This window comes from Trachurus japonicus, chromosome 4 (genome assembly GCF_045865225.1).
Source record: "Trachurus japonicus isolate A0001 chromosome 4, Traja_1.0".
NCBI classification, from domain to species: Eukaryota; Metazoa; Chordata; class Actinopteri; order Carangiformes; family Carangidae; genus Trachurus; species Trachurus japonicus.
Genome location: NC_140910.1, coordinates 24,306,689 through 24,333,337, shown reverse-complemented (window position 1 = coordinate 24,333,337; position 26,649 = coordinate 24,306,689). Strand labels below are relative to the sequence as shown.

The 26,649-nt window shown below is 40.7% G+C and overlaps 1 protein-coding gene across 1 annotated transcript in view; it reads right to left on the bottom strand.

Annotated features, from left to right (window-relative positions):
• Positions 1-591: 591 nt before the first annotated feature.
• Positions 592-26,649, bottom strand: part of jak1 (Janus kinase 1) — a 33,772-nt gene continuing 7,714 nt past the window's right edge. Inside the window, exons 2-25 of the mRNA XM_085774881.1 lie at positions 23,503-23,714; positions 22,495-22,618; positions 19,372-19,525; positions 18,584-18,735; positions 17,028-17,296; positions 15,973-16,082; positions 15,377-15,556; positions 14,750-14,907; positions 14,409-14,523; positions 13,672-13,870; positions 11,173-11,270; positions 10,491-10,643; positions 10,313-10,400; positions 10,094-10,221; positions 9,773-9,911; positions 7,471-7,622; positions 7,204-7,354; positions 6,245-6,333; positions 5,712-5,904; positions 5,075-5,199; positions 4,321-4,493; positions 3,135-3,252; positions 2,137-2,247; positions 592-1,052 (exon numbers count right to left, since the gene is read on the bottom strand). Of these exons, the coding sequence (XP_085631007.1) occupies positions 936-1,052; positions 2,137-2,247; positions 3,135-3,252; positions 4,321-4,493; positions 5,075-5,199; positions 5,712-5,904; positions 6,245-6,333; positions 7,204-7,354; positions 7,471-7,622; positions 9,773-9,911; positions 10,094-10,221; positions 10,313-10,400; positions 10,491-10,643; positions 11,173-11,270; positions 13,672-13,870; positions 14,409-14,523; positions 14,750-14,907; positions 15,377-15,556; positions 15,973-16,082; positions 17,028-17,296; positions 18,584-18,735; positions 19,372-19,525; positions 22,495-22,618; positions 23,503-23,707 (3,501 nt within the window). The 5' untranslated portion in view covers positions 23,708-23,714 and the 3' untranslated portion in view covers positions 592-935. The remainder of the gene's footprint in view (positions 1,053-2,136; positions 2,248-3,134; positions 3,253-4,320; positions 4,494-5,074; positions 5,200-5,711; positions 5,905-6,244; positions 6,334-7,203; positions 7,355-7,470; positions 7,623-9,772; positions 9,912-10,093; positions 10,222-10,312; positions 10,401-10,490; positions 10,644-11,172; positions 11,271-13,671; positions 13,871-14,408; positions 14,524-14,749; positions 14,908-15,376; positions 15,557-15,972; positions 16,083-17,027; positions 17,297-18,583; positions 18,736-19,371; positions 19,526-22,494; positions 22,619-23,502; positions 23,715-26,649) is intronic.

Here is a 26,649-nt window from a genome sequence, read left to right as displayed (position 1 = left end):
CTCAAGGTCAAATCTAAACCCAATTCATGTCACAGGAAAAGACAGGAAAACATTAAATCGAATCACTGAATGAAAGGAAAAAACCACTATCGATTCATTGTTTTAACTGTAAAATGACGGCGACTGAGCAGCGAGGACGACGACGCTGCTGCTGCTGCTGCTGCTAATTCAGTGACTGAAAAGATAAACATGTATCAGATATCGCTCCACAAACTAAAACAGATACATATCAGGTGATTTTTTTTTTCCTCTCCAAACAGAGGAGTGCATGAAACAAAACAACAGTGGCACAAAGAAACGCTGAAACCAACATCTTCAGTATCTGTCGATGCCTGTGCTCCCGTCCCGTCCACTGGAGCACTTCTCGCTGCTGCTGCTGCACGACTGTGAGCGATAAAAACTGTTCCTCTCTCAGCTCGGTTTCCAACTTTGAGACTGATGTCAGTCCTGAGTCCACACTATTAAAAAGGCTCATTAGAATATACGAGTGACGAGTCCACGAGTTTGACACTTCTCACGATACAGTTACATGTGTTACATATCCTTGGAAGTCCTTTTGGAAGATAGGTCACATTAAGTGTGGGCGAAGGCTATAAGGTTCGATGGGATTTACTTGATTCATTAACGATATTCAGACGCTAAGTTAAGAAGAAGGAAGTGAAAAGTATCAGCCCAGCAAATAAAAATATAAAAAAATATAGCAGGCTAAATAGTAGTTGATTAGGACTTACACATTCTTATATAAGGGTTTTTAAAGAGTTAAATGTGAAGAAGCGTGACTGAAGCTCTGACCCTTCAGATATGTCCCACTGTAAAATCAAAAGCAGCAAAAAGCTGATGCTGATCTCAGTCCAGTTCTGGCATTTGCATCTGCTCCCAGGTCCGCATGCAAGAAGTCCACAGCGCTCCCAGAGTCTCACAGAGCTGGAGGGTTGTTAAAAGTTTTGTTGCTGCAGCTGCTGCTGCATGTTGCTCAGCTCCTCGATCAGGCGCTTGAAGGAGATTCTCCTCTCGGGCGCCTGCTCCCAGCACTTACGCATCAGCTCGTAAACCTGCACAACACACACACACACACACACACAGCGTCAGTGTTTATGTTGAGACAGAAGCTGTACGTGACAACCTTCAAAGCAGCGGTTACTCTCTTTTCCCCAAATTTAAAACTGTCAACTCTGTGGAGGTTGAATGTGGCTAAAGATTCAGCAAATGTGACATTTAACTGAAGCATGAACTGTTCAGAGACATTAGTCTGGTTTGGCTGATTCCTGATCTGCTCTTTAAGGTCAATAGAGACCACAGTACCTCCAAATGTTCATGTTTTAATAACTTAAAGCATCTAACACTTGACTCCAGGGTAACTGAATATCTTCAATGTTGAAAAAAGATAATGGAAAGTGGATTTGTGTACGGAAAGCCAGGTTTTTCACAGGTCAGACTTGAGTTAGGTTTAGAGTTGAGTAAAAGGGAGATTATTTCATGTTATGATATGTCCTGATATTTAAAATCATTCCATACAAAGTGCAAAACACAAAGTAGTCTCTAGGAATAAATAAGTCGGTCAGAAAACGTCTACAGTTCAAGTGAACTGTACATGTTTCCCGCAGTGAATATTTGACTCCACTCAAAAATAAAGGAACACTGGTCGAGGTTCACTGCTTCCCTTCCTAACACTGACCACTGATCATCCTGGAGTTCGTTTAACTATTAAAGTTTCTACACACTGTGACTGAAACATAGGAAAATATAAAAAATAAAGAAACAACTGTGGTAGGACTGAGAGTGCAGGTCAAACCCCAGACAGTGGAAAACAGAAAATGACCTAGAAAATATGGCAGACATTAACTTCATGTGAACGATTGAGGAACATGAAATAAACAAGTGTGACATTTTAACCACATGCTTCGTCTGCATAAAGATTTATTCACCAAATCTGTTTCTGTTCCTTTTTTTTATACCAGTATACCAACATTTCCTCCTCATACAGTAAAAACAGTTTTTTGTAATATTTGTAATTTTAAGTTTCCCGAAGGCCAAACATTTAAATAAAGACATTTCTGCAAGATTGACTAGATAAAACCTGTGTCCTTGTCTTGTCATGATTGTGTTCATGTTTGTTATGAGAAGACGGTTCCTTACGGGCTCGGGACAGCTCTCTGGGCGTGGCAACCTCTTCCCCTCCTGCAGCACCTTGACCAGGCGGATGATGGTCATCTGTCCGTGGGTTCGACCAATCATACTGAAGAAGAGCTGTGTGGAGGAGGACGGGGAGAGGTTAGAGAGGAAACAACACATGACTCTGTTCAACACTGACTCCTTTCTGATTTAAAGAGGAACTATGCAAGTCCCATTGCTTTTCCGCTGTTTTGCTAACCCTCCTCTCATCCATGTGCATTTGTTTACAACGAAGCCGGGGAAAAATCAATTCATGGAGCGGTGGATAACGTTATATTATACGATGTGTGCATTTGTGTAGTCTTAACCATCATAAACAAAAGATTGCAGGTTATGGAGTGTGTTTGTGTCGCGATGTGCAGAGACGAGAGCTGGGACACTGGGGGGCGGCGATCGAGTAACTACACTGATGCTGCAAGGTTGGTTTTCAGCCATGAGACGCCAGGTGGAAGGCAGAGAGCCTCCATTCTCACTCCTAACAAGTCATGTAGTTAACTATCATAATTAGTCCGGAGCTTTTTAATTAAGGTAAAAATGTAGCATGGCCACGGAAGAAATCCTGCTTAGTTCCTCTTTAAATGTAAAACAGGCTGAAGCAACAGTCTGTGCGCTCCACATGTTGTAGCTTTTTCTATTTCATCCACTTCACCTTTAGCATTAACCTGACCTGTGGCTGTGTCACTGCTTGCCTTGCTGTAATGGACGACGGTGGCAGATCCTCAACTTAGCTCTTATTCATTGGCGCAGCTCCTGGTGGAGTCTGTCATATTTCACTCTGGCTGCGGACCAACACCATCTGCCACAAACACTGGCTGTGTGACTGTGACTGTGGGTGTGTGTGTGTGTGGTTGGTTGTTGTTGTTGCCGTGATGTATTCAGTTCTCTTATTTCTACAGAACCGGTTCATTGTGTGTTGGATGTGTATTTTTAATGTGTGTGTAATCATGATGATCCACACTGACCGTCATCGGGCTCTTGGACGAGTCGCAGTAGGTGATGAGCTCGTACATCGTCACCCCGAAGGACCAGACGTCTGAGGCGAGGTAGAACTTGCACTGGGTCAGACACTCTGGGGCATACCTGCACAACACAGACATCAGGTGTAACAGCATCAACTCCTGTTCAGTTAAACATCACTATGATCTGTAATACCGACTCATTTCAGACGACTCATTTCTCACTTGTGTATTGTGGAAAATATATTTTCTTGAACCACCAATAATCAATCTTTTATTGCCAACACAAAACTAGCAAAAACAATCATCAACTTTAAATTGATACGGCAAATTATTAGCAGACAGTTATTTGTTTTCACATCCAGCAGCATTGAGAGAACATGATTTATTAGGAGTTGTTTTTCTGGCCACCTGGTGAACATAACTCCAAAATCCACACTGTACAAAATTAACATCAATTAGAAAGGCAAGGCAAGGCAATTTTATTTGTATAGCCTGTTTTTACAAACAGTTTGTCTCAAAGGGCTTCACATAGCATCATAACAACATCCTCTGCCCTTAGACCCTCACATCGACTGAGGAAAAACTCAGAAACAAATGAGTGTTGTTCATGTAGAATAAACAAATAATTTGTTTCTTGTTATGCACCTGCAAGTCATAGATGTGTTTGTTTCAAGGAACTACTACTATAACACCTAAGTACTTTGTAGAAACCAGAAAAATCCCAAGACTCTCTCAAAGATCTGTGAATCAAGGTCAAACAGTTCACTCCCCTTTACAATACACTAATTAAATTTATCGATGACTGAGACGATTCCTACTCAGATGATACAAACCCAGTGTCTGGAAGCTGAACCGGCAGCTCGACATGGCTCCACCGTCTCCTCTCTGACCTGTCATTTCATTCACACCTTGCTCTTTACATTCATTTCCTTTGCTTTATGTCACCTGACACCGGAGTCAATCCATCGCAGAAAAGACTTCATTTAATTTGCACCTCAGAATTGATCATTTTTCCATATTTCACACAGTTATTCCCTCTTCACTTCATCTACTATTATCCGTCTGCAGTTAATTCATTTTCATTCAGGATCTCCTTCCCTTTTCAAAGGGTTTTCTAACAATACGATCTCAGCTATCACAAGAGGTTCAAATTGACAGAGCTCTTCTATCCTCCCTCCCCTGAACTCACCAGAAAACGGGGCTGTCGTGGTCGTCCTTCACCGTGTAGTATCCGTCGTTGTCCTTGATGCTCTTGGTGAGGCCGAAGTCTCCGATCTTCACCGTGCTCTCGTTCTCCACCAGTACATTTCTGGCAGCCAGGTCTCTGTGGATGTAATTTTTAGATCCCAAATAGTCCATTCCCTGAGAAAGAGAAAGAAAAAGAAAAACACAGATTCAGATCAGGGTCTCTATCCATACAAGCTGAGAGTGACTGAAATGTTTGCAGAGTAAAACCTGAAGCTGTACCTATTGATGAAAACACTCTGCATCAAATGTCAAATTAACTCAGTGTCGGAGCCTTTTGCTTAAAGTTTGGGATGTCTTCATGTTTTCCTACACTCTTATGATGCTCAATTGAATTCTTCTTTTCTCTAAAATAGTTTTATTTGACTTGTAGTGCACACCGTAACCTTCTAACATTGTAAACTGCCATATACATTAAGTTTATTATTGTCATTTTATTTTCAGACCATAACCTGCCCTGTTTGAAGGTTTATCTGTTTATACCTTAATCAAATGATGAGACAATCACATGACTACAGTGTTTTAAAAAAATGTTTCAACACTTCCTGTATAGAGGGTGTGGGGCGGAGTGGCATTTAAAGAAGTGAGCACGGTTTATTATTTAAAGTAGCTCCACGGTCGTCAGGTGTCAAATGTTTCAGGTCATGGTGTTTCGCTGTTAAATGTCAGCAGGTCTGAGGACACTGTAACTGTGTTACCTTGCATATCTGGACGGCGTAGCTGAGCAGGGTGCCGAGGCTGGTCTTGCTTTTGTTTCGGGGGAGATACTCCTTCAAACTGCCCATTGGAAGATACTCCATGATCAGCTTGCTGGCCTGGCCACCTATGAGCAGAAAGAGAGAGAAGAACAGGTTCATGTTTGAAGAACAAATTAGTTCCAGGTTCCTCTATAAGAAATACAGTCAAAACCTTACATTAAAAACAGGTTTAAAGTGATAAAGTGTATTTTTCTGACAAGGTGATGAGAAGAGGATGCGGCAAATTTGTCTAGAGCAGCGGGAAGTGTCGTTAATGCCCCTATGGTTTGTTCAAAGTTTGCCAAACTAAAACAGATTTGCCAAGTTTGAGGTTTTATGTCGTAAATGTTGTTGACGTCGTATGGTTAAATATACCGACATCATTTAAAGTAACTGGGAGCTCCTTTCTAAGTGAAACTGCTGCAAAGCTGTTGTCTGACTTCAGATCCAGAGGTTTGGTTCTACTTGTAAAACTGTGCGTCACATGCTAAAAACACGTCTATGGAAAACCTTTCATGTGATCTTAAATGTGTTTGTCTTCTATCCGTCATTCTGTCTCTCTGTGTACATCTTTGTGTGTACGTCTGACCGATCTTACCTTCCTCTTGGCAGATTCCTTTATATTTAACAATGTTCTCATGGTAGAGCGCCTTCAGGATGTTGATTTCGCTTGAGAGGTTGTTGCTCTGCTCCTCCCGGTTCTCGGGCTTCAGCGACTTCACTGCCACCAGCTCGCCAGTCCTATCTCCCCGAGGATCGTAGCGACAGAGCTCCACTTTCCCAAAGTGGCCCTGCACAGGGAGCATGAGAAATTGAAGTTGTTTGAAGAGTCATTTATTAGCTTGGCTCTGTGTGGCACTAAATGTCTAAATACCTTCAGTTCTGCATCTGTAGATAATACCATCATCGTGTTTTCTTTCATCCTTACACCTCATTTAAAGACATGATTCACTACAAGACTGCTAATAATATTGATGCCATTCTTCAAATTCTTAGAGTACGAAATGCACTGCAGGAAATGTAATGCAAATCACCTGCTTTGTTTGTTTGTTTGTTTAAGTGATGATTGTTACAAATGATAAGATCTGTAGTGCATAGATTAAAACACAAGGACACGCAGGGACACCTCACCTCTCCCAGTTCTCTGATCTTCCTCAGGAATCTCTTCTCAAATATAGTCGGGTCCACTTCAGAAAGAGGTTGACGTTCGATGTATGGGTCTGAGATATGAAAAAAAGATTAACACATCAACCTGGCGGCTCTTTTCTTCAGCAACAGCTCACTTGCATCATAGGAAGTCTATTGTGGTTGACAGTGTCAAAGTTTCCACTAGAATTTGGTTGTGTAACTGCTCACTTGTTCTCCTTTCTGCACAAGTGGCCACTTTTATTGTTAAAGCAACAATTAGGTGTCATCATCATGTATTACACACACTTTATTTGTCTTGAGAGCAATTTGCAATAGACAAGGTGGTTTTGCACCTGTCTTAGGACTTAGACATAAGAAGGTCAAGGCGTATTAAGCTTTAGCTTTAGTAAGACTGACTGCAGAATCTAATTATGGCCAGCAGGTGGAAGAAAAGAGTCCATGAAGCTGCAATGGGGCCCAGCTGAGGGGCAGATCGGTGATAATGCACCCAGTGAACTTCCTCATGAACACGAGTAAACAACTCTCTCTCTCTCTTTTTGCACTGTTTATGAGCTACTGCTGCTGCTGTTGCTGCTGCTGCTGCTAGGTGAGATACAAAACATGCAAAACATTCAGCTCATATTCCAACTGAAAACAACCGTCTTGAATTTCTGACCCCTGTACCTGCTCGGGTCCTGTCCTGCACTTTGCATTCTTGGACTGTTTGATCATATCTTAATGGCTCACATCTCTGCACAGTGTTGAGGTGCAAAAGCCTGACGCATGGGCAATAAAACCAAAAGTGCAGAAACAAGATGCTGCCTGAGGTTTTACTTCACATGAGCACGAAACATAACATGCAAAATTCTCTACTCTATCATATAAATAGTATACATACTGTATGTGTGTGTGTGTGCATGTGTAGACAATGCATATAATATATTAATTTTGCTAATACATACTTTGTATTCCTAGCGACTCGATTTCTCTGACGATGGCCCTGAAGAAAGGTCTCTTCATGGGGTCGTAGTTCATGCAGAGGGTCATCAGATCAGCCAGGTCTGTGCAGTCTGGGGTGGCCAGTTGGCACTCGGTCTCATAAAATCTCTCCTTCTGCTCGGCACAGACACAGATCGCATACAAGGTGTTAAAAATAAATGATTAACAGGGATGTTTGGGATAGCTATCGAAGTTTTGATGCATCAATTTATCTTGTGTGTGTCACATACCTCTGTGAGTTTCTTGTCTTTGAGGGGCACTTCTCCATCGTAGCAGATCTCCCACAGGGTGGTACCAAAGCCCCACTTGTCGGCCGCGATGCTCAGGGCGGATGTGTTCTTCACACACTCGGGAGCAATCCACGGGATACGATGCACACACTCTGGAGAGGTCAACAAAGTCAACTTGAGCGACAGTGAAACAACTAAGCACAGATCTGTTACAGTCAAGCTTCTGTATGAGCTGCAGGAGACACACTCTGATCATTTTTGAATGCGCTGTAATGACCCCCCCCCCCCCCCCCCAAGACAAATGACGCTCCTTTAAGATGTGAGACATGCCAATAAAATTAATTTTTTGTAAAAAAAAACAAAAGGCAATTTGTATTTTCTCTTTCTCTGTTCTCTTCAAACAAGTCTGAATGCATTAATAAGACAATTTCATTTCTTTATAAAGAAAAAAAGTCAGCAATAAAGATATGAGTGTTATTTGCATAACTTGTCTCTTCTACCAAAAAACTACATCTGCAGGGTCTTAAAATAATAGTTCTTAGGTTTTTACAGGAAGAAAATCCATATGATCCATATAATTGTTACGACAACAGGCGGAGAAAAACCTCCATGCTGAATTCTTGTGTTAATGCACTGTTTGGAGGTAATGTTTGGGATGTGATTGCATGGATCTCAGCCAACACACTCTCACCATGATCCACACCAACAGTGTTTGGCTTTAAATGTTGACTGCCTGCCTCCATGGCATCTAAAAAGCATTGGCCGCGTCTGACTGGAATATATCACTGACTGGAAGCAAAAGGCAACTGTCTCCACATCTGGCTTCTGGCTCCAGAAATCCATAACATCGGATGAAGTGGCATGTGTGTGTGTGTTAGCAAGTGCATGCAGCTCTGAATGAAATCCAGCATGACTGACGAGGAGTAAAGAGGAGGAGAGGCAGTTAAGAGGATAAATGGAGGCAGGAATGGGAGTGGGGGGAAAGAGATAATTGGGTGTAATAGTTGGAAAGAAGGACAACAGAAAAAGCAAAAAGAGAGAAAGTGATGCATAGATTTGACGGGGTTGGAGTAAAGCAATCAGAGACTGCTGGGAAGAAAGGAAGAGTGCTCCCGGTGGGTTTCTGAGCACTTTATCCACTATGTGTTCAATCAGATCTATGCATGAGGCCATCGATATGTAACTGGAAGACTGGTTCATCTGCAAAGAGATGAAGACAGAAGAAAGAGTTCTGGGAACCGAGAGCGAGAGAGCGCAGTATCCCCAAGAGCGTGCAGCGATGGACATTTGCACAGAAACATTTCCAGTCCATCCTGTGGGTTGCCAGTATACATCTGTGCAACCACACTGCGTTACATCCCACGAGTTCTGGCTATAATAGACAAACGGAAACATGAGGCGGCTATTTGAGGGGAACTGTGCAATCTGAGAAATGTCCTTGTTGTGTTGTCTTCCCTGAACTTAAGATTTAGTTTTCACAAACCAAATTACAGCCCAAGAGGGAAATGTACCCAGTGCAATGTTATTGATTTTGTGGCAAATGTCATTCCCATCACAACCTGCTTCATCTCAAAGGTTCTTTACTTCTACTGTATGTTTCATTTTATTGTTTTCTTTTTTCTCTTCTTTATTGTCTTCAAACTTGGCTCAATTAACACCTGTGAGGTTTTGTGCACCTCGTACAGTTGTGACACTATCGCTGTGACAACATGTGTCCACACAGACACCTGCCCGTGCTCGAAACACAAACCTCTGTGGTAGTTCCCACCACGGCTGATGTCTCCAGGAACACATTTTCCCACAGTGACATAGACGATGTAAAAACAATACCAGATTGTTACTCAGATAGGGCAGTGCATAGAAGAAGCTGCACCACGCATCTTATTAGTTCATAAAGGTTAAAGGGTGTCGCATGTTTTGTAATTACTGGGAAGAGGCCAGTCATCATTCTCACGGACTCAAGTCTCAACCTGTGTGTCGGTCTCATGTTCAAAATAATAATAATAATAATTTTAATTGCCCTCGCAGCCAATTTTATATCGCTGGATTTCTAGTTAGATTTAAGAAATTAGTTTAATCAACTAAAACATTTATTATCCAAACTTAATTGCACATACTGGGCGTGTCCTCATTTTAGTTTTACTTTCATTTCTATCTGAATTGTTTAAAAAACGGAAGCTATTGGGAAATTTTCCATTGGCTATTATTATACAATCTTTTAGGTTTCACTTTTAGTACCAGTGAGACAGAGGGTGTGTGTGTGTGTGTGTGTGTGTGTGTGCGCGTGCGTGCGTGCTCTCACCCTCTCTTGTGAGCACTGTGATTGGTATTCCCGGGTCGCTGAGCTTGATGAAAGGTTCTCCTTCATCCGGGCCAAGTCCGTCTCTGGCCAGCAGGATGTTCTTAGCGGAAACATAGCCATGGACCAGCTTTTTGTCCTCCTACAAACACACACACACGCACAAACATACACAATTAAACTAATGTATTAGTGCATAATCAAGATGTCATATTTTCAAATCATGTTTGAAGAATTGTGTAGGTAAGGCTGTGACTGCAAACAACATTACATTACTTTGCTATGTAAAATTTGTGTGTATGTATTTGTGCTTTTCTCTCTTACCAAGTAGCTGAGAGCTGACGCCAGCTGGATGGCCACCTGGAACTTCCACGCCGTCTCCAGCGGCTCTTGCTGTCTCCTCAAGAACACGTCCAATGGTCCGTGTTGGACGTACTCCTCCACCATGATATCTGGTCACACACACGAGAAAAAAAAACAGGTTAAGACACAGCCCCACATTCGAACACTCACGCACCTACTCTCTTTATAATATGCACTTACTCTCCAAGTGGCGGACACACACTCCATACAGCAGCACGATGTGTTTATGGGACACTTGTCGCATCATGCTGGCTGTTTCGAAGAAGGCCTGTGAACCCAAAGGCAAAGGTGAACACCGTTAGGATATCGGATGTAATCAAAGTCATAATTAGATCAGGTGTGTGAAAGTGTGTCTCACCAAGGAGATGTCCCTGTGTCCAGAACCCAGCACCTTCAGGACCACCTTGACTTCCTGGAAGGATGAGTAACCTGCATCCTCGTCCTCCTCACTCTTCACCCTCAGTGTGCCTGAGTAAATGTTGGTCCTTGTGCCCAGGCCGAGGTGCTCCTCCTGGTTAACACAGAAAACAGGGAATTACATTAAGCATCGACATCCATAACTCAAACTATGGTTTTACATAAGAAAAGGATTTCTGCAACCAAATTACAGCCTTTTTTTCTACAAACTCCACTGTTAAACACGATTATTATATATTATAATAAAATATATTTTCTGTCACTGAAAACCGCTAGTTAAAGTTTGTTTATTCATTGTAGTTCATTCAGTGTCTGCTCTTGCACGCTCACTGAAGTGCATTGTGTTATGCTGACAGATGTTTCTATTATTCTTTCCACCCCATTTATATCAATGAGGGGAGGCTAATAACAGAAACACCTCTCTGTATTGTCAGCCTAAAGTATATCACATACACTGCATTCATTTTAGCAGTTTTTTTTTAATTCTAATGAAAGACTACATATAAATAAGAATTGTACAACTTATATGCTGTCATTTGACATTTTTACATCCTGTAATGTGATTATAACAACTGCACTGCTATTGTAACATGGGAGATAGACATGAACTTGAGATGACGTACCTGTTCAAGGTCCTCCTTGAGAATGCGATCGAAGGTGACCATGGGTTTCTGAGGGGCCTGTTCTCTATCTTTAGTGACCACCAGCAGGTTAGAAACCTCTGCAGCACAAACACAAACAACATTTAATATGTGCAAGCTAGAGTGTACAGTTTACTTACATAACTGAAGCATGTAGATGGTGTTTTCGATTTTTCTCTGTTTAATCAACTTGCAGAAACTGTATTGTTGTCAAAGTTGTTCTTCAATTCATTTGAAAAGTCTGCAATGTTTTCACACAACAAATCTGACAACAAGACTTGTTCTAACAACAAGTCTGACAACAAATTCAATTTATATGAAATAAAGCAGAACTAATAGGAAGCTAAAGCCTCAGTTGAAGTGTGCCTCGCAGCAGCCAGCGATGTTATACATCTGTATCTATATCCACACACACACACACACACACACACACACACACACACACACACACACACACACACACACACACACACACACACACACACACACACACACACACACACACACACACACACACACACACACACACACACACACACACACACACACACACACACAGGCATACAACATGAAAGCAAAACATGCGGTAAAACAGGCACTCAACAATTACGTCAATGTGGAGATGATGTGAAGAGCTATTCAGGTTAGGTTACTAGACTGGTTCAGTTTATTTTTTGTGTGTAGACAGCAATGTGTGGGAGGACAAACTTAAAATGGGACTGTGCCTGTTACCGTACTATGTATATATGCATGTGGGTCTGAGCGTGTCTGTGGGTGTCTAATGTTGTGAAAAAAACAGCACTATGTGGTTTCAGGGAGAGAGAGAGAGAGAGAGAGAGAGAGAGAGAGAGAGAGAGAGAGAGAGAGAGAGAGAGAAACGGGTGTCTGCTGCACTCAATCAGCTTTATCCTACATTCACCGTCAAAGAGTTGTTACAGAGAACGTGTCCCATGATATGATGATAAAAGTCAAATACACCATGCAACCACCCCGACCATCCAATATTACTTATCACACTGCACACACTCCTGAAACATTCGTCCTGATCTAGGCCTAACCTTTATCATTTATTTATTTATTTTAGGTGAAAATGAATTTTTTTCTAGTTCAACTAATCACAACCCATATTATCAAAATATGATGTTTTTCTGCCTATCGTGCAGCCAAACAGTTTCTATCTCATTGTGGGGATGTGGGCATGGCAGGCATTATTTGTTATTGTGAAAACATGGATGTTGCATAACACCATAAATATTTGTATAGTGACAATAACAAAGTACTCTCCTTCTCCTCTAAAGCAAATAATAAAGCCACACCCTTAACCAATACAGCTCTGTATATAATAATCAACACTGTGCCACACCACACAAACATAAACACCTCAACACATCCATGTTTGCATGCATACATGGCTCCACCTTTCCCTAAGTGAAGTAAACATAAGAGCTAGTTTGGCTCCGGAAACCCACATTTACAACTCTCTTCCTCCCTGACACCATTTCACACAGACACACACACACACACACACACACACACACACACAGACACACAGACACACACACACACACACATTGTTCCTGCCAGCATTGCCTCACCTACCTTCAGCTAGAGAGAGATACAAGTACGCAGCCTTACACTTAGAGACGCACCTACACTCAAAATTTAGTGTGGGGGGTTAAAGCTTTGTTTCATTGACCTCTGTGGGTTGAAAGGTTTGGATCTGCTGCACTTGTGACCCCATCCAACATCGCAGTTAGGTGTGGTCTGTTGTACTTGTTACCACACCCAGCTGTGATGAAGATGTGCACGAAGCAGCGCACAGAGAAACGTTGTACTGACACTGCACACACAGAGGATGCAGAGACCACTTTTTGCCCAAGCAGAATTTCCAGCCAGCTGTGGCATTTATCACCGTCATGATATCTTTTCTCTATACTTACTAACTCTGCATCCTTGTATTGTATTTAGTGCAAATCCGGGGTTGATAACAACTGCTCTGCTGGGCTTATATAACACAGCACAAAATCTCCTGGTCACACAAGTAGTAAACAATTTAAATGTTATTTTACTGTCTCAGAAGTCTCAGATACTCCTTCGAGACTGATGATGCTGATTAACTTTATCTCCTCTAAATCTGTCTGCACTATTCCGCAATATATGACTGTACATTTTTTGAGCATGACAGTTGATGCTGTAAAAGTATTCAGTCATTTCCCTATCTGAAAATAAAGAAACAAACTGAGCATGAATGCACACAGGTACTGTATGTATTCTCCAGAAAAACAACAGCTGTGCAGTCAGTCAGCCTGTTTGAATGTAATTATTCAAAACCGTTGATGGTTCACCTGAGAATCTGTGGTATATCTGTCTGTCTGTATCTATATCTGTGAGGTCTGTGCTTAAGGTGATCTATAGCTCTGTGTGGGTCTGTTCATTTGAGTATTGGACAGTAATGCATGTGCCTTTGTGTAGGTCACGTACCTCTAGGCTGTGGAGGGCAGCAGCGAACCAGCTGGAACTGGAGGTTGTCGGTACGAAGACTCTGGCCCTCCAGGTGCTCGAGCAACTCCCTGAGAGTGGGCCGCAGTGTTTCAGTGCCATACAGACGGTACCCATCAGAGACCACCTCGATCTGGAAGTTCTTATAGTGGCGCACAGGACGAGAGTCCCTCAGGTCAATCTGGTGGGAGAAGAGAGAGAAACGGGGAGAAGGGTTAAACAAAAATAATGTGCAGAGAGAGAAACTCAAGAAAGAAGGCAAGTATAGTGGATCAAAGATGAGAACAGACAAGTATTACAGGAAATGTGGAATTCTTTGGGACCCAGTGTGGGTCTTCTTTGTGTTTGTACAAGTGTTTCCTCCCATGCTGACTCATAATGTTACATCTAAGCATAATCTAAGCATCCTCTAATCTAATACAAAACAAACTGGAAATGTTTGTTACTTCTATTTGAGTCATGCCCTCTGAACACAAGATCTCTCCAGTTCATCCACTGACATGTCTGTTTTTTACCTTTTGTAACAATACAGCATTCGCACATATCGTATTTCACTATAGCCACAAAGCACAGTATCGTGTTCAGAGAACTCAGTCATTTCCTGGTTTGACAACAGATTCCTTCCACCTTGAAATAATATTTAAGTTCAGTTATATGTATTTAACTGTGGTAATATTTTTTATTTGTTTAAACTCTGAAAACACTTAATTTTACTCCACCTCAGTGCAGACCACAGTGATGATGATGTACTGGTAGTCGGTGCAGCTCCAGCGCAGGATGTATGTGCCCTCATCATTGCCCTCTTGACGCAGCTTGTGGATGGCATACTCCGTACTGGAGAGGGTAAAACACGATAAATTACTTTTTATCAACAGTAGGTTACATTTTATAAGAGCGATAGATGATGAAAATGATTGATTAAATTGTTTGCTGACTGCACTAGTTTAGCAGGTACAGCAAAATCAACATTTAGACAAACAATGATTTAGATCAACAACAGGGATGTGTGTGTCTACAAAGAACAACACACATCGCAGTAAAGAAAGCTGTTGGTACAAACCAGATGGGCCCATGGCAGCCGTCGTTAATGTTGTTTACTACTGAAGATGGGGCCACCTCCTTGCACAGGTAGTGATGGGCATCCACTGTCAGCCTGAAGTACCCGTCCACAAGGGCTGCGAAGGACAGAGCCCCGGATCGAGAAGCCATTTTCATCTCCTGTAAAGAGAAATGACCGGGGAAGACAGACCAAGAGATGAAGATGATGATCAGAGGATCAGCTATTACAAAGCCACAACACTCCAGAGGCCTATCTGAGAGAGCAGTGATGTATATCCTAACTAGATCCCACTTTCAAATGAAGGCTTAAGTCACCATTAGTCATGGCTAATGGCATGCAGGAAGAGGGAGCTCTGCTTCAACACGTTGCTTTAGAAAGTTAATGTTCCCTTTAGTCACATTAACTTGGAATACAAATAGACGCAGGAGCTCAAGTTGTTTAAATTCCTGCCAGTAAGTGAGCATATTATGGCCGTGGTAGGAAGCCTGGTTTCTACAGTTGGTGACCAGCAGGATTGAGTTATTATTATTTCAAAAATCAAAACGTTATTAAAAAAAGCAGATTCAGGTCTCATTACAGAGGTTGATTCCAAATGAACTTCAGTGAGCTTTGATTTGTCCGTCTCACCATCCTCTTGTTGTCCTGTCGGTAGATGGTGACCGTCTCCTCTTTGATCACAACATGAGTGATCTGATGGAAGTCACAGAACTCCACCCAGCCTTCGTTCGCCTCTTTGTTTTTGTCGTTTTTCTGCTTTCCATCCATCTTGTTCTTCTTTGACTTGCCCTTTTCTTTGGAGACGGGGATCTATTTTAAAAGATAAACATAGCAGACATACACACAAGTTAAACAAGGATATGATTCATGAACATTTCCAAATATTCACAAATGTTGTATTGATATGTTACTTGTCACCCACAGTTCTTATTAAGAAATACTAAAAGAAAATGCACATGCCAAACTGCTATTACAGAAATCACACATGTAAAACTATAAAAATAAAAAAAATCTATAAGTTTAAATAATTACTAATTTGATCCAGGAAAAGGTAATAAAATTGTGATAAAATACTTTTAATACATTTTCATATACAGTATATTCGTCTCGGCTCTACACATGTTATCAATAGAATATTTTTGAGACTATGCTCTCTAAAAAACTGTTTAGAGATTTGTCTGCTAGACAAGGTCCCTGAGGTATTATTCTGACAGTCTTTGACTCACTTTGGCAGGCTTCTTCCTCCAGGAAATGCCAGTGGTGCCAGTAACCAGGACTTGCATGTCACTGCTTGTCTCCATTTTGTGACTCTGACTCTGGCTCTGGTTGAAGTAGCCTAGAAAGAGCAAGAAAACATTAGAATGCAGCGGTTACACATCACGCCTTAATATTTTAATGCTTGGCGCTTGCGGTGATTATGCAGCAACGGATCACGTCAAGGAAATGTCTTATTAGCCATATGGCTACTGGATGTTTATTTTGAAAGAAGATCCTGATCTTAAATAGGTTACTCAAACCATCCAGATCTGCCTCGGTGGTTGAAAACTTCACACACTGGTTAGACTCATCAAGGGTCTGGTGTACTGTGTGATAAGTGGGTCGACGTGACAAGTAAACAATCTTGTTTCTTTCACTTTTGGTTTTCGCCATTTGCACACAGTCGCACAGTGTTTTGGTACATTTTCTTACATCACGTCAATAACAATCATTTTATCCATCTCTTGGCTTGCTGCAACAGTTTTCCTCCAGTCTTTGCAACATGGAAGCTCACAGGGATTATCTTGTGAAACAAGAGTTAATTCTATAATCTCCTGTAATTCTAGAAAAACTACATCTGAAACATGAACCCACACTGAGTTGTTGTATGCACCAAATCACAAAGGTTAAGGATTTTTTGTTTACCAAACATTATACGTACGTGAATTTCACAAGATTAATATTTACTAGAATAGGTAAGTGTCTAATGATTTGTTGATGCATACGGCCGCAGGGAGATATGCTTCTGTTGTCAACAGCCAGACTACTGCTCTCGCAACACGGAGCCAGACTGACATTAAACCTCACACTATAATAAACACATCAGGTCTACCTCAGTCCTCTTACCTACTGGATTTTATTCAGAAAGACGTGTTGATATACTGTTAGGATTAATCTGCTGCACAGATCTATAATATTTAAAATTCTTACTGTGGGGTAATGGGTTAGCTGTTAATGTTATGAACAGCCCTAGTTGAAAACTTTAAACCATGGACACTGCCTCATCGCTCTTTTGAAATCTTACCATAACCTCCTCCGTTGCAGAGATCTCCTTCTTGTGTGAGACTGAGCGCTTTGGGCTCAAGCAGTTCGCTGCCCAGGCCGCTGGTCAGGCCCTCCAGAGTGGCCAAGTACTTGATCTTCAGGTCATACGTTGTGATGTTGCTGTCCTTGACAGTACGGCGGTTGAACTCATTAAGGAACTTCTTGAAGACGTTGTTGATGCGGATGCGTGTCAGAATGTTGCGCTGCTTGATGTTGCAGTTCAGGGATTCAGGGATAAAGCGTTTGTAGCTGATGGGACAAAAGGACAGGCAGAAATTCATGAGCAACTTGCAGCATTTACATCCAAAAGCTTTGAGAAAGTGCTTTGAATGTAAGGAAAGCTAATGTGTCCCATTCCCTCTAAAAGATTATGGACTGTGTAGCTAATTCTGTGCTAGTCCCATGCACAGAATTTAGCCTTGACACTGCTTCAAATCACACTGACTGTCCCCAACAAGCATCTCAACTCATTATTTATCTCTGTCTCATTTCACTTCAAAAGCAAAACATTTATGCTGCTGGAATTGCACCAAAACAACACCAAACAGAGAGAGACAGCTCAGTGCCACCTGACTTATAAAGTTTAGTTGGCCAACTTTTGAGAATTCTCCGTCACCATAAACAAAGACAAGATCTTTGCTCTTCAAAGTCTGACAGGAATGCAGAAAATGCTCTGAAATAAACTATTTTCTATTTTCTCCGGCCAGTGAATAAAACCTTTGAATATAACTCATGGGAGAGTTAGCATTTGTTGTTTGTTGTGTCACCCCCTGTGGAGGTGCAAAATGTCTGTTTTTTTGGGAGACAAAATGTGCTTGTAGGCTCAGTGCCACTTAGTGAGGAGTCATCTGTCCTTGAAAAGCGACACGAGTAAGAACAAGTCAAATAATTCAGGGTGTATACAGGAATCTTGAAGTTAATTTTAATACCTTTTTAAGACTTTTTCAAGACCTTCTCAATATTTTTCAATACCTCACCGCCACTTCAAGCTGTAACCATTTACATCAGTGACACTTTTAACGTAACAGTTTTAGTTTGTGATAAAGACTATAGACCACTATGATACAACAGAATTCAAAATAGGCTAGGATAATAAATCAAAGGCAAAGTTTATCAAAAAAAAACAAAAAAACAACAATCTTCTTTTCTTTTTCATGTACCGGTTCATCTTTGTTTTTTAATAAATTCACACACTTTTACAATGTTTTTTAAGACTCAAACTCTTGGACAGCTAATTCAGAAAAAATACCTTCAAAATTTAAGACTTCATAAAGTCATGGAAAGACTTTTTTATACTTTTTAAGGGTCTTAATTTTCCCAAAATCGATTTATCACCTTTTAATACTTTTCAGGACCCAGCGGATACCCTGTAATTTCACACGGTGGCATTGGAAAGCTCATGTCGCCCTCTCTCTCAAAGATATAGATACAGGGTTTCGTAATCATGAGCCTGTGGAGGTCGTACCATCAACACTAATTTACAAGATCAATACTTCAAGCACATGCTGAATTTGTGTTGGTGTGTGTGTTTATTACCTTATTTCCTGGGAGGGATTGGGCATGTTCATGGTATAGTGAGTGATTGCGAGCACGGCCATGCCCAGACACTCGTTCTCTATGTCATGCTGCTCTGCCTCTGACTGGGACATCCTCAAACGAACCACACCCTTTTGAAAGTCATGCTGGCCCTGAGAAATAAACAAATATTCATTTATTGTGTTTAGAAGGAAAGTAAACAACGAGACACATCAAACACATTATGAACATAACCAACCGTTTTTGAGATAGAGCTTGCGAATTAGCCCCGATGATTTGGTGCTTGATGTGACAAACAATGAAATGAAGACACTTTTATTGGATATTCAGGTGTATTTCTTATATTTTGAACCACTGACAAGTCAGTTAAGTTGTTATTTGTGGTTTGGTTTTATTAATAATGAAGGCAGAATTAAACTCTCAACAGTGGCTCTAAATTAAAGAGAACAGTGTGCTGTCTATTGCTGACCTTAAGTGCACTTCCTGATATTGTTACATTTCCTCCTAGTTGTTGATGTTTTGAAACTCAACTGTGAACTCGGTTCAGACAAAATGTACTTTCAAAAGTATGTCAAAAGGAACAAATAATAAATACACTATACATTTTTTTTTCTTTTAGTGTAGTCAAATATTTTTAGCTGATCTGTCCAATATTTTCCTCTTATGAACAAATATATGAGGTCTAAAACACTCCCATGACGATCCCAAGATGAAGAGTCATCATTATTACGTGATAATAGTTGAGAATTGTTTCCAGAATACGTCAAAAGCAAAAGGCAAAGACAGACCTGTGCAAACAGGTAGTCCAGCGATGCGGCATCCAGTAGGGGCGTTCCCTCAGGCGTCTTCTGTGGGCTAAGTCCTCCTCTGAGTTTACTGATGCAGTGTCTCCAAACTGGAGATTCTCCTTCAGTGGTGCCATGCCAATTTCTGAAATAAAACCTGACCGGAGAGACACAGAGGACAGTTTGTCATATGAATACCAAGTGTGAATGCATGCTTGAACCTGTTATTATTTAATCCTAACCCTAAACTTAACAAGTTTTGAAATTGCTGCCTGAAATTTCTATAATGCAAGGAAGTCCTTGAGTCATTGTCACTGCACTGATAGCATTTTAGCCTCTGATGAAAGAGATGCCTTCAAGAGGAAGTGCTCTTTTGGCTTCTTCATTCTGCTCAGTTACTTAAGTGTAAAGGTTAATGTTCATTAATTCTCATTTTGTAATCTACACTTAACTTTACCTTTGATGCAAAAACTACCTAGTGACTGAGACTCTCAGTGCTGGGCAACATCTCACTATTCTTTCAGGCTTTGACCCATTTTCCTGTTTTCTCTGAAATGAAGCAATTTTTCAGCTAGCCTGCGCTCTTCAGAGGAAATATATGATCTGACGTCTGTACACCTTCCCAGACCAACAGCACCACACTGGTAGTGCAACGCACTGTTCATGTGTTTCATAACACAACACTTGCTTGAATGAAGACACCTCTCTTTGTGCCTTAAATGCACAGCATGTTGTTTTCTGCCACTGACAGTCTCTCAATCAAAACAATGAGAAATGTTCATGAGGTTTCACCAGACAGCAAACTGTCTGCAGAGGTGTCCTCCTCTCCAAAACAAACACATCAGGTTATTTAAACTTGTAAAAACACTGAATAAAGCATTTACATGGAATGGCTGCGAGCCGAGTTACAGGTAAAATTTGCAGAGCTTGTTTCTCTGGTAAGTTACAATATCTTCTTCTGATTAGCACTATATTCTTAAAAACAACAAAGACCTAGAAAGTCCTTCATAAAAATGCATCTTAAAACTGGATAACAAGTGAATTTTGACCACATTTTGCAGACAACCACAAGTGCACAAAGGGGATGACCGACGCCACTGACACCCGACCAAATGAAACAAACTGTTATCTTTATTAAGTTTATGAATTAAAATGGGTAGAAACATTTGGAATAATGCATAAAGTGAACAAATAAAAAAACAAAAAACATATGCAACACAGGTGTTGGTTTAATTTGTTTTTTCTTTTTGTTTATCATGATGTGTATCTTGGATCTGAAGGAGCTAATTACCTGTTTGAACAAAGGTTTCTACACAAAACTTCATATTCAGTGCACTTCAATTGAAACGATGAAAAGCGATTATATGGTTCAAATGGCCATTAACGAATTCTAGCAAACTAAAATCAGATATTAAACATGACAGATATCAAACAGACCAAACATTATTATGTTGCATGGCCTTTATAAGAGTCCTAGCATGCTGACAATAACCTTAAGGTTATTGGAGGACTATTGGCACAACTGAAGACTTGTTTTTTTCCACTTGACGGAGATCCATTCTGCTGGCACTTGCATCCCTGTGTGTGTGTTAATGTGTGTGTGTGTGTGTGTGTGTGTGTGTGTGTGTGTGTGTGTGTGTGTGTGTGTGTGTGTGTGTGTGTGTGTGTGTGTGTGTTGAACTTTTGTTTGAACTGTGTTTATACTCGAGATTGTGTGTATGTCTTGAATTGACCACAATAACCTTGTTTGGAAGACTGCTGCACTATGGTAGGCAAAGCAGGCTGCAGCAAGAATTACACAAACACACACACACACACACACACCACAGTTGGGCTCGCTGCACACTTGCTTTTCTCTCTCTCCACTAGCTTTTGTCAGAGCAGAGCACAGAGAAAGAGGAAGTGTAATTGACACCACAGCAATGTGTTTTTTCCCTCTTTGCATGAGGTGCTATCAAACTTGTAGAACGGATTCTCTGAAGAGAGACTTAACCTGTTTATGTCCAGATGTGACACTCCTGGTATTAGTTCATGCCACAATATTTAAAACACCACTCTGTGATGTACTGGTAACTTTCCCCTTTCAGTTGAATTTGACAGATATGTCAGATCTGTTGTTTGGTTTTTTTCTTTCTTCTTATTAAGAAAAACGTAAATCCAGATCTAACAAGTCTGTGGAAACTTGTGTGTGCTTGTGTGTGACTTGGCTTTTCAAGCCAAATTGTGCAATTTACCAAGTTACAATTTCATGTCCAGTAGTTATTTGTTACATTATCGTCAACATCGTTTTTCACAGTACACAATGAACCGCATTGTCACAAAGAGACAGACTGTACTGGGACATATAATTCATATAATGGTGTGATGAAGGTGTTCCCTTCTGATTCTTCCTTTAGCAGCACCTATGGCACTGTATACACCTGACACATACAACATGTTGTCTATTATTATTTAATCTAAGAAACATTTCACTTTCTCATTTGGATTTTAACGCTGAGACCTTTAGATGAAATAAAAGTTTAAACAGTTAACAACATTTGGAAGGTGTGATGTGTACTTGATTCTTCTTGCAAATCATTTATCTATCCACAGAGACTGTGGCAAATGAGGGATATTACTAGTATTTGTCAGTCTTTCAACTTCTTTTGAAGAATCCTGAAATCCATTACCACTCAGCCTCAGTTTCACCCCTACTTCAGAAAGAAAACATCAGACAAGGAAAGAGTCCTCCTGCCTATCTACGAGTTAGAGCGGGTTCAAGTGGCCTTTAGAGTAGCCACAACACTCCCAGTGGTTGACATGATTCACTACGGCTCTACTCACTCCTCCAGACATGACACACCCCTGGAGCCAGTTTTCATAGCCAGGGGACAGCAACACCTAATCATGTGGTTTGGTGTAGAAGTTTGACTGGGAATTCAGGACAGAACAAGGCATATTGGTCCCAGTGTCGCATGTTCAGATGAGTGTCTTTACTCAATGATATTCAAATTTTAACTCTTACTTTGGGTCCTTACCTCCCTTTACCTTTTCAAATTACATTTCTACTACACCACACTTCATATTCAGTGCATTTTAATTAAAAGTGATGAAATGGACACGAATGAATGATGACGGCAGCCTTACCTCATCCGATAGTGCAACCTGATATTGGTTTCATCTGTGATCTTGAACTCATGGTTGGGGGGATACCATGTTTCAGTTAACTCGTCGTACAGGGAAAACAGATTATGGCACAGGGGAGAGATTGCTGGGAAAGGGAAGAGAAAATAGGAAAAGAGATCGATATTCAGACCAATTGTTAAGAGTGGGAGCAGTGATTTGCAGCCCCTGTGTCCACACAGACAGGATTTAGGAGCAATGGCAGAGAGACTGAGCCCTGTGCTTCTAACCAATCACAGAGGGTCAGAGTGAGGGCTATCAATGGTACTGATTACTGCATATTGTATCTTTAAAGGTGAGACAGTAATACATGTAAGGTGTAATTTTAGATAACAGTAACAGTCTCTGTGGCAAGGTCTTCCAATAAATACTCTGCATTGCCACACTTCATAAGGTAATCAGAGATGAAAGAGCAGAGGATTTGTGGCCACAGGACCTGAGAAATCACTCATTAACTCATTAACAATTAATGACCATTTGTTACAGATCAAGACATTTAAATGATCCCTTATTACATGTCAGGGTAGTTTTACTACCAGTTTACTAGTTAGCCTCTATTATAATAAACATTAAATAATACTTATCATTAGAATCGGTTTCTACTATCTCTGGCCTGTTCTTTCCTTCCCCCCTTGTGTGACTGTGTCTTTTCTGTGTACTTGCTGTAAATATCTTCATTTTATTCATTTACCTACTTTCATTTTGTTTTGTTTTATTCAAGACATTCCTAAACTTCTAAATGTTAGTGCACACCAGACACAGTAAAACATTACTGCTTATTAGATACCTTGGGTGATGATGACCTGATTTTAAGAGTACGGATGCAACTATTCATTGGACACCTATTTGTCACATAGGGCACACAGTATAATTTCTAACAAGCTGCTCAGTACTGGCAACAAACAGAGACTAAATCAGGAATTCAAGACTGTGGTAACTTGCCAACATGTTTTTTGTTTTTTTTTAACTCACAGCATTTTTTGGCAGCATCCACACAGAGCTCCTCAGCAGTGTAGCATCCTTTTAAGTACTCTAGCTGGTGCACGTCCGGCGAGTAAAAGTGGATCTCCAGGCCCCAAGTGGTAGTAGGAGAGGAGGAGAGTGGAGCCCTCTTGCTGGACTTCCTCATCTTCCCACAGAGTTGCCTGCCTAACTCCATCACCCACAGAGTTGGCATTCAGACACTGGATAGATGAAGTGAAAAAGGGAAATGGGAGAAGTGACAATTAAAAATACATTAAACTTTTTTTTTTCAGTTTCTGTATGTGGCAACTTTTTTTGCTTTCATACTGTGTGAACTCCAGCAAAATTTGGTAGTTTTGATAAATCGAAGCAAAATAAAAACAAAATCAAAAATCCACATAGTTGCACTTTTTCATTACGAAGAACATGGGCGCTATCCTTCATGTGGCTTGACTTCCATATTAACTGCCTTACTGCCATAAATACTCACCAAATGTACATTCATTTGTAAACAGTCCCCCACTAATGCACTGTTTACTCCTTTTAGAATAATGGATGACTGTGCAGAGCTGCTACATGAAATTATTTATTTCTATAAATTAGATTTCATATCAGTACAACTAATGTCTATAGTTGGAACAACTGAGTTTCGAGCTGATTAACAAGGACAAAGAAGTTAAAAGAAAACAATAAGGAAACTAAAAGTAATGCCTGCCTTATCCGTGCAGCTCTGCATTTGATTCTGCTGAGTATGAATAAAACAAAGGAGAAGAAATACCGTATGTCGGAAACCGCAGAGTTTTTAAATCAGAGAATTACATTAATGGTCACATAATCCTTAATCCAATTCATTCTTCTCGTATAAACAACAATTTATCGTATTTTGAATAATCAAAGTTGTTCCAAAAGTAATTGCCAATAATATCAATATTTTATCTAACATAATTAAGGACATTTGGGTGTATCAAGTACCATATTCACTAGAACGAGTGCACTCGTGTGTCCTCTTTCGGTTTATACCTTTCAATCATGTGTGTTTGGGGTGAGTGTGTGTTACACAAGGTGGCAGGTTTTATTGTGTTGAGCACAAGGCAAACAAAGAGCTCAGAGAGTCTGAGTTCAATGTTCATTAACCTGATGACTCATAATAAAACTGTACAACCCCAACTCACGTAAGCCCACAGCGCACAGTGACGTACCATGCACTCACGCAGTGCAAGTGCAGTGACGTCAGCCTCTCAAATGAGGAGATGACATCAATGAGGAAGGCAGATCATCGCTGTGCAGGGGCTGTTCGCCGCTGGATGAGTCTACCGCCACAGTGTCTACACCGGTAGTGTGACAAAAGCAGCGCACCGACAGCAGACTGTGAATCATCACTGCTCACCAATAGCTTTTTTACTTACTGGTGCGTTGATTAGTGACACTGACTTTGGGATTTGAACCACTGGTCTCTCTTACATTGCACAGGCAAATGCTGCAATCACAGCCAAGCAACATTCAGGTTAAACAGTGATATACTCCACACTGAGTGACCATATGAGCAGCATGTTGAGCTGGGCAATATGATTTTCAGTAAATATTTGGATTATTTCATGTTTATTTTTGCAGGAGCAGAGGTACATAATGGACAGAGATGTAACTGAACATAACTCAATAGGAGGATCTAGATGTCGCTTTTGAGTTTTTTTGTTAATTGTCCAAACGTGTGTTTACCTCAAAATCATCAATCATTATTTGTCTTTGACATATGAGTTTTCTTTACCTTGTCTTAGGGGTGCCCAAATCAGTGCTCATAATTATCAGCCGATTCTCATTTAAAACATGTGATCAGAATTAATGCTTCTAGTCACCTCAAAACTGATCACCTGTAGTTCATACTCTACAGCGGAGAGAAGCACTGTGTGCTGTAGCTCCACCTCCCACCTTGTTCAATGCACCAACACACAACAGGCCACCAAAACAAAACAAACATCTGCCATGCTACTTTCACAAAGTGTGTGAGACTATTATAATGAACGCCATCTGCAATGCATGCCAAAAGGGATAATTATCTTCTGTGGATCAGCTGATCTCACCCATAGATAAACATTATCGGTATTGGCCACAAAAAACCCCATCATTGCAGCATCAATAGCACAAACGTAGACTTTGTTTCTCTGTGTACCAGGCAGAGCCTGATCAGTTCACTAACATTATTGGAAAATGTGCCCACGTTTTAAAGCTGCTATTGCTACTATGGCCTGCACGATATTAGCAAAATGTGCGATGATGTGCGATGACTTCAATATTCAACATTGCAATATGACGATATGACTTGTGTGTGTGCATATTAACCATAAAGTTTCTGTGTATATGCAGGCCTGTAGAGGCTCTGTAACACCGCAACACAAATACACCAAAATACAGGGGAGAAGCCTGCGCACTGTAAACAACACACTCCAAACATTATAAATCGACTAAACACAAGTCACACCAGTGCAAATAAGTTGATTGATGCTATGTGGATGTTTTTCAGGCGCGCCGACAGAAGTCCGCCATTGTTGTTGTTACGTTAGGTGGCTCAGGTTACAGGTATGAGGTGTATGAGGAGTGTGAAGCGCGTGTGAAGGTATGATGCCAGTAAATTAAAATTACTCATCGCCTTTCAGCCAGCCTTTTGTTGTTTTTGTGTGTTTGTCATGCATGTTGACATTGCGATGATGAGGAAAATACTATACTACTAATAATGACTGGACTAGTGCTGCTGGTTTTGGTAGGTGAGCCAGGTTAAGAAAAGCACTGTGTGTAGGTAAAGGTGGAGTGGATGCATAAGCCTACTGAATTCAGACATGAACATAATAAGAGAGGATAAATAATTTATATGATACACTGACTCACATAGCCAAAGCTCTATATGCTGCCATGTCACTGTTCAGTATGATGCCTAGAAAACACACCACACCACAGTAGCAGAGCAATGCCCTGCTATAGGGCTGTCACACCCATGAAATTTTAGTTGTCGCTTAATTGCCATAAAAATAATTGATTAACAACTTAAATGTCTTTTTCTGATCATTTTATGCCACTATTAATTAATAATAAACATACAGTACATCTCATGAGGAAGAAGAGCCATTCATTGGCATTAAGCATAAACAAAAACTGCATTTCTGT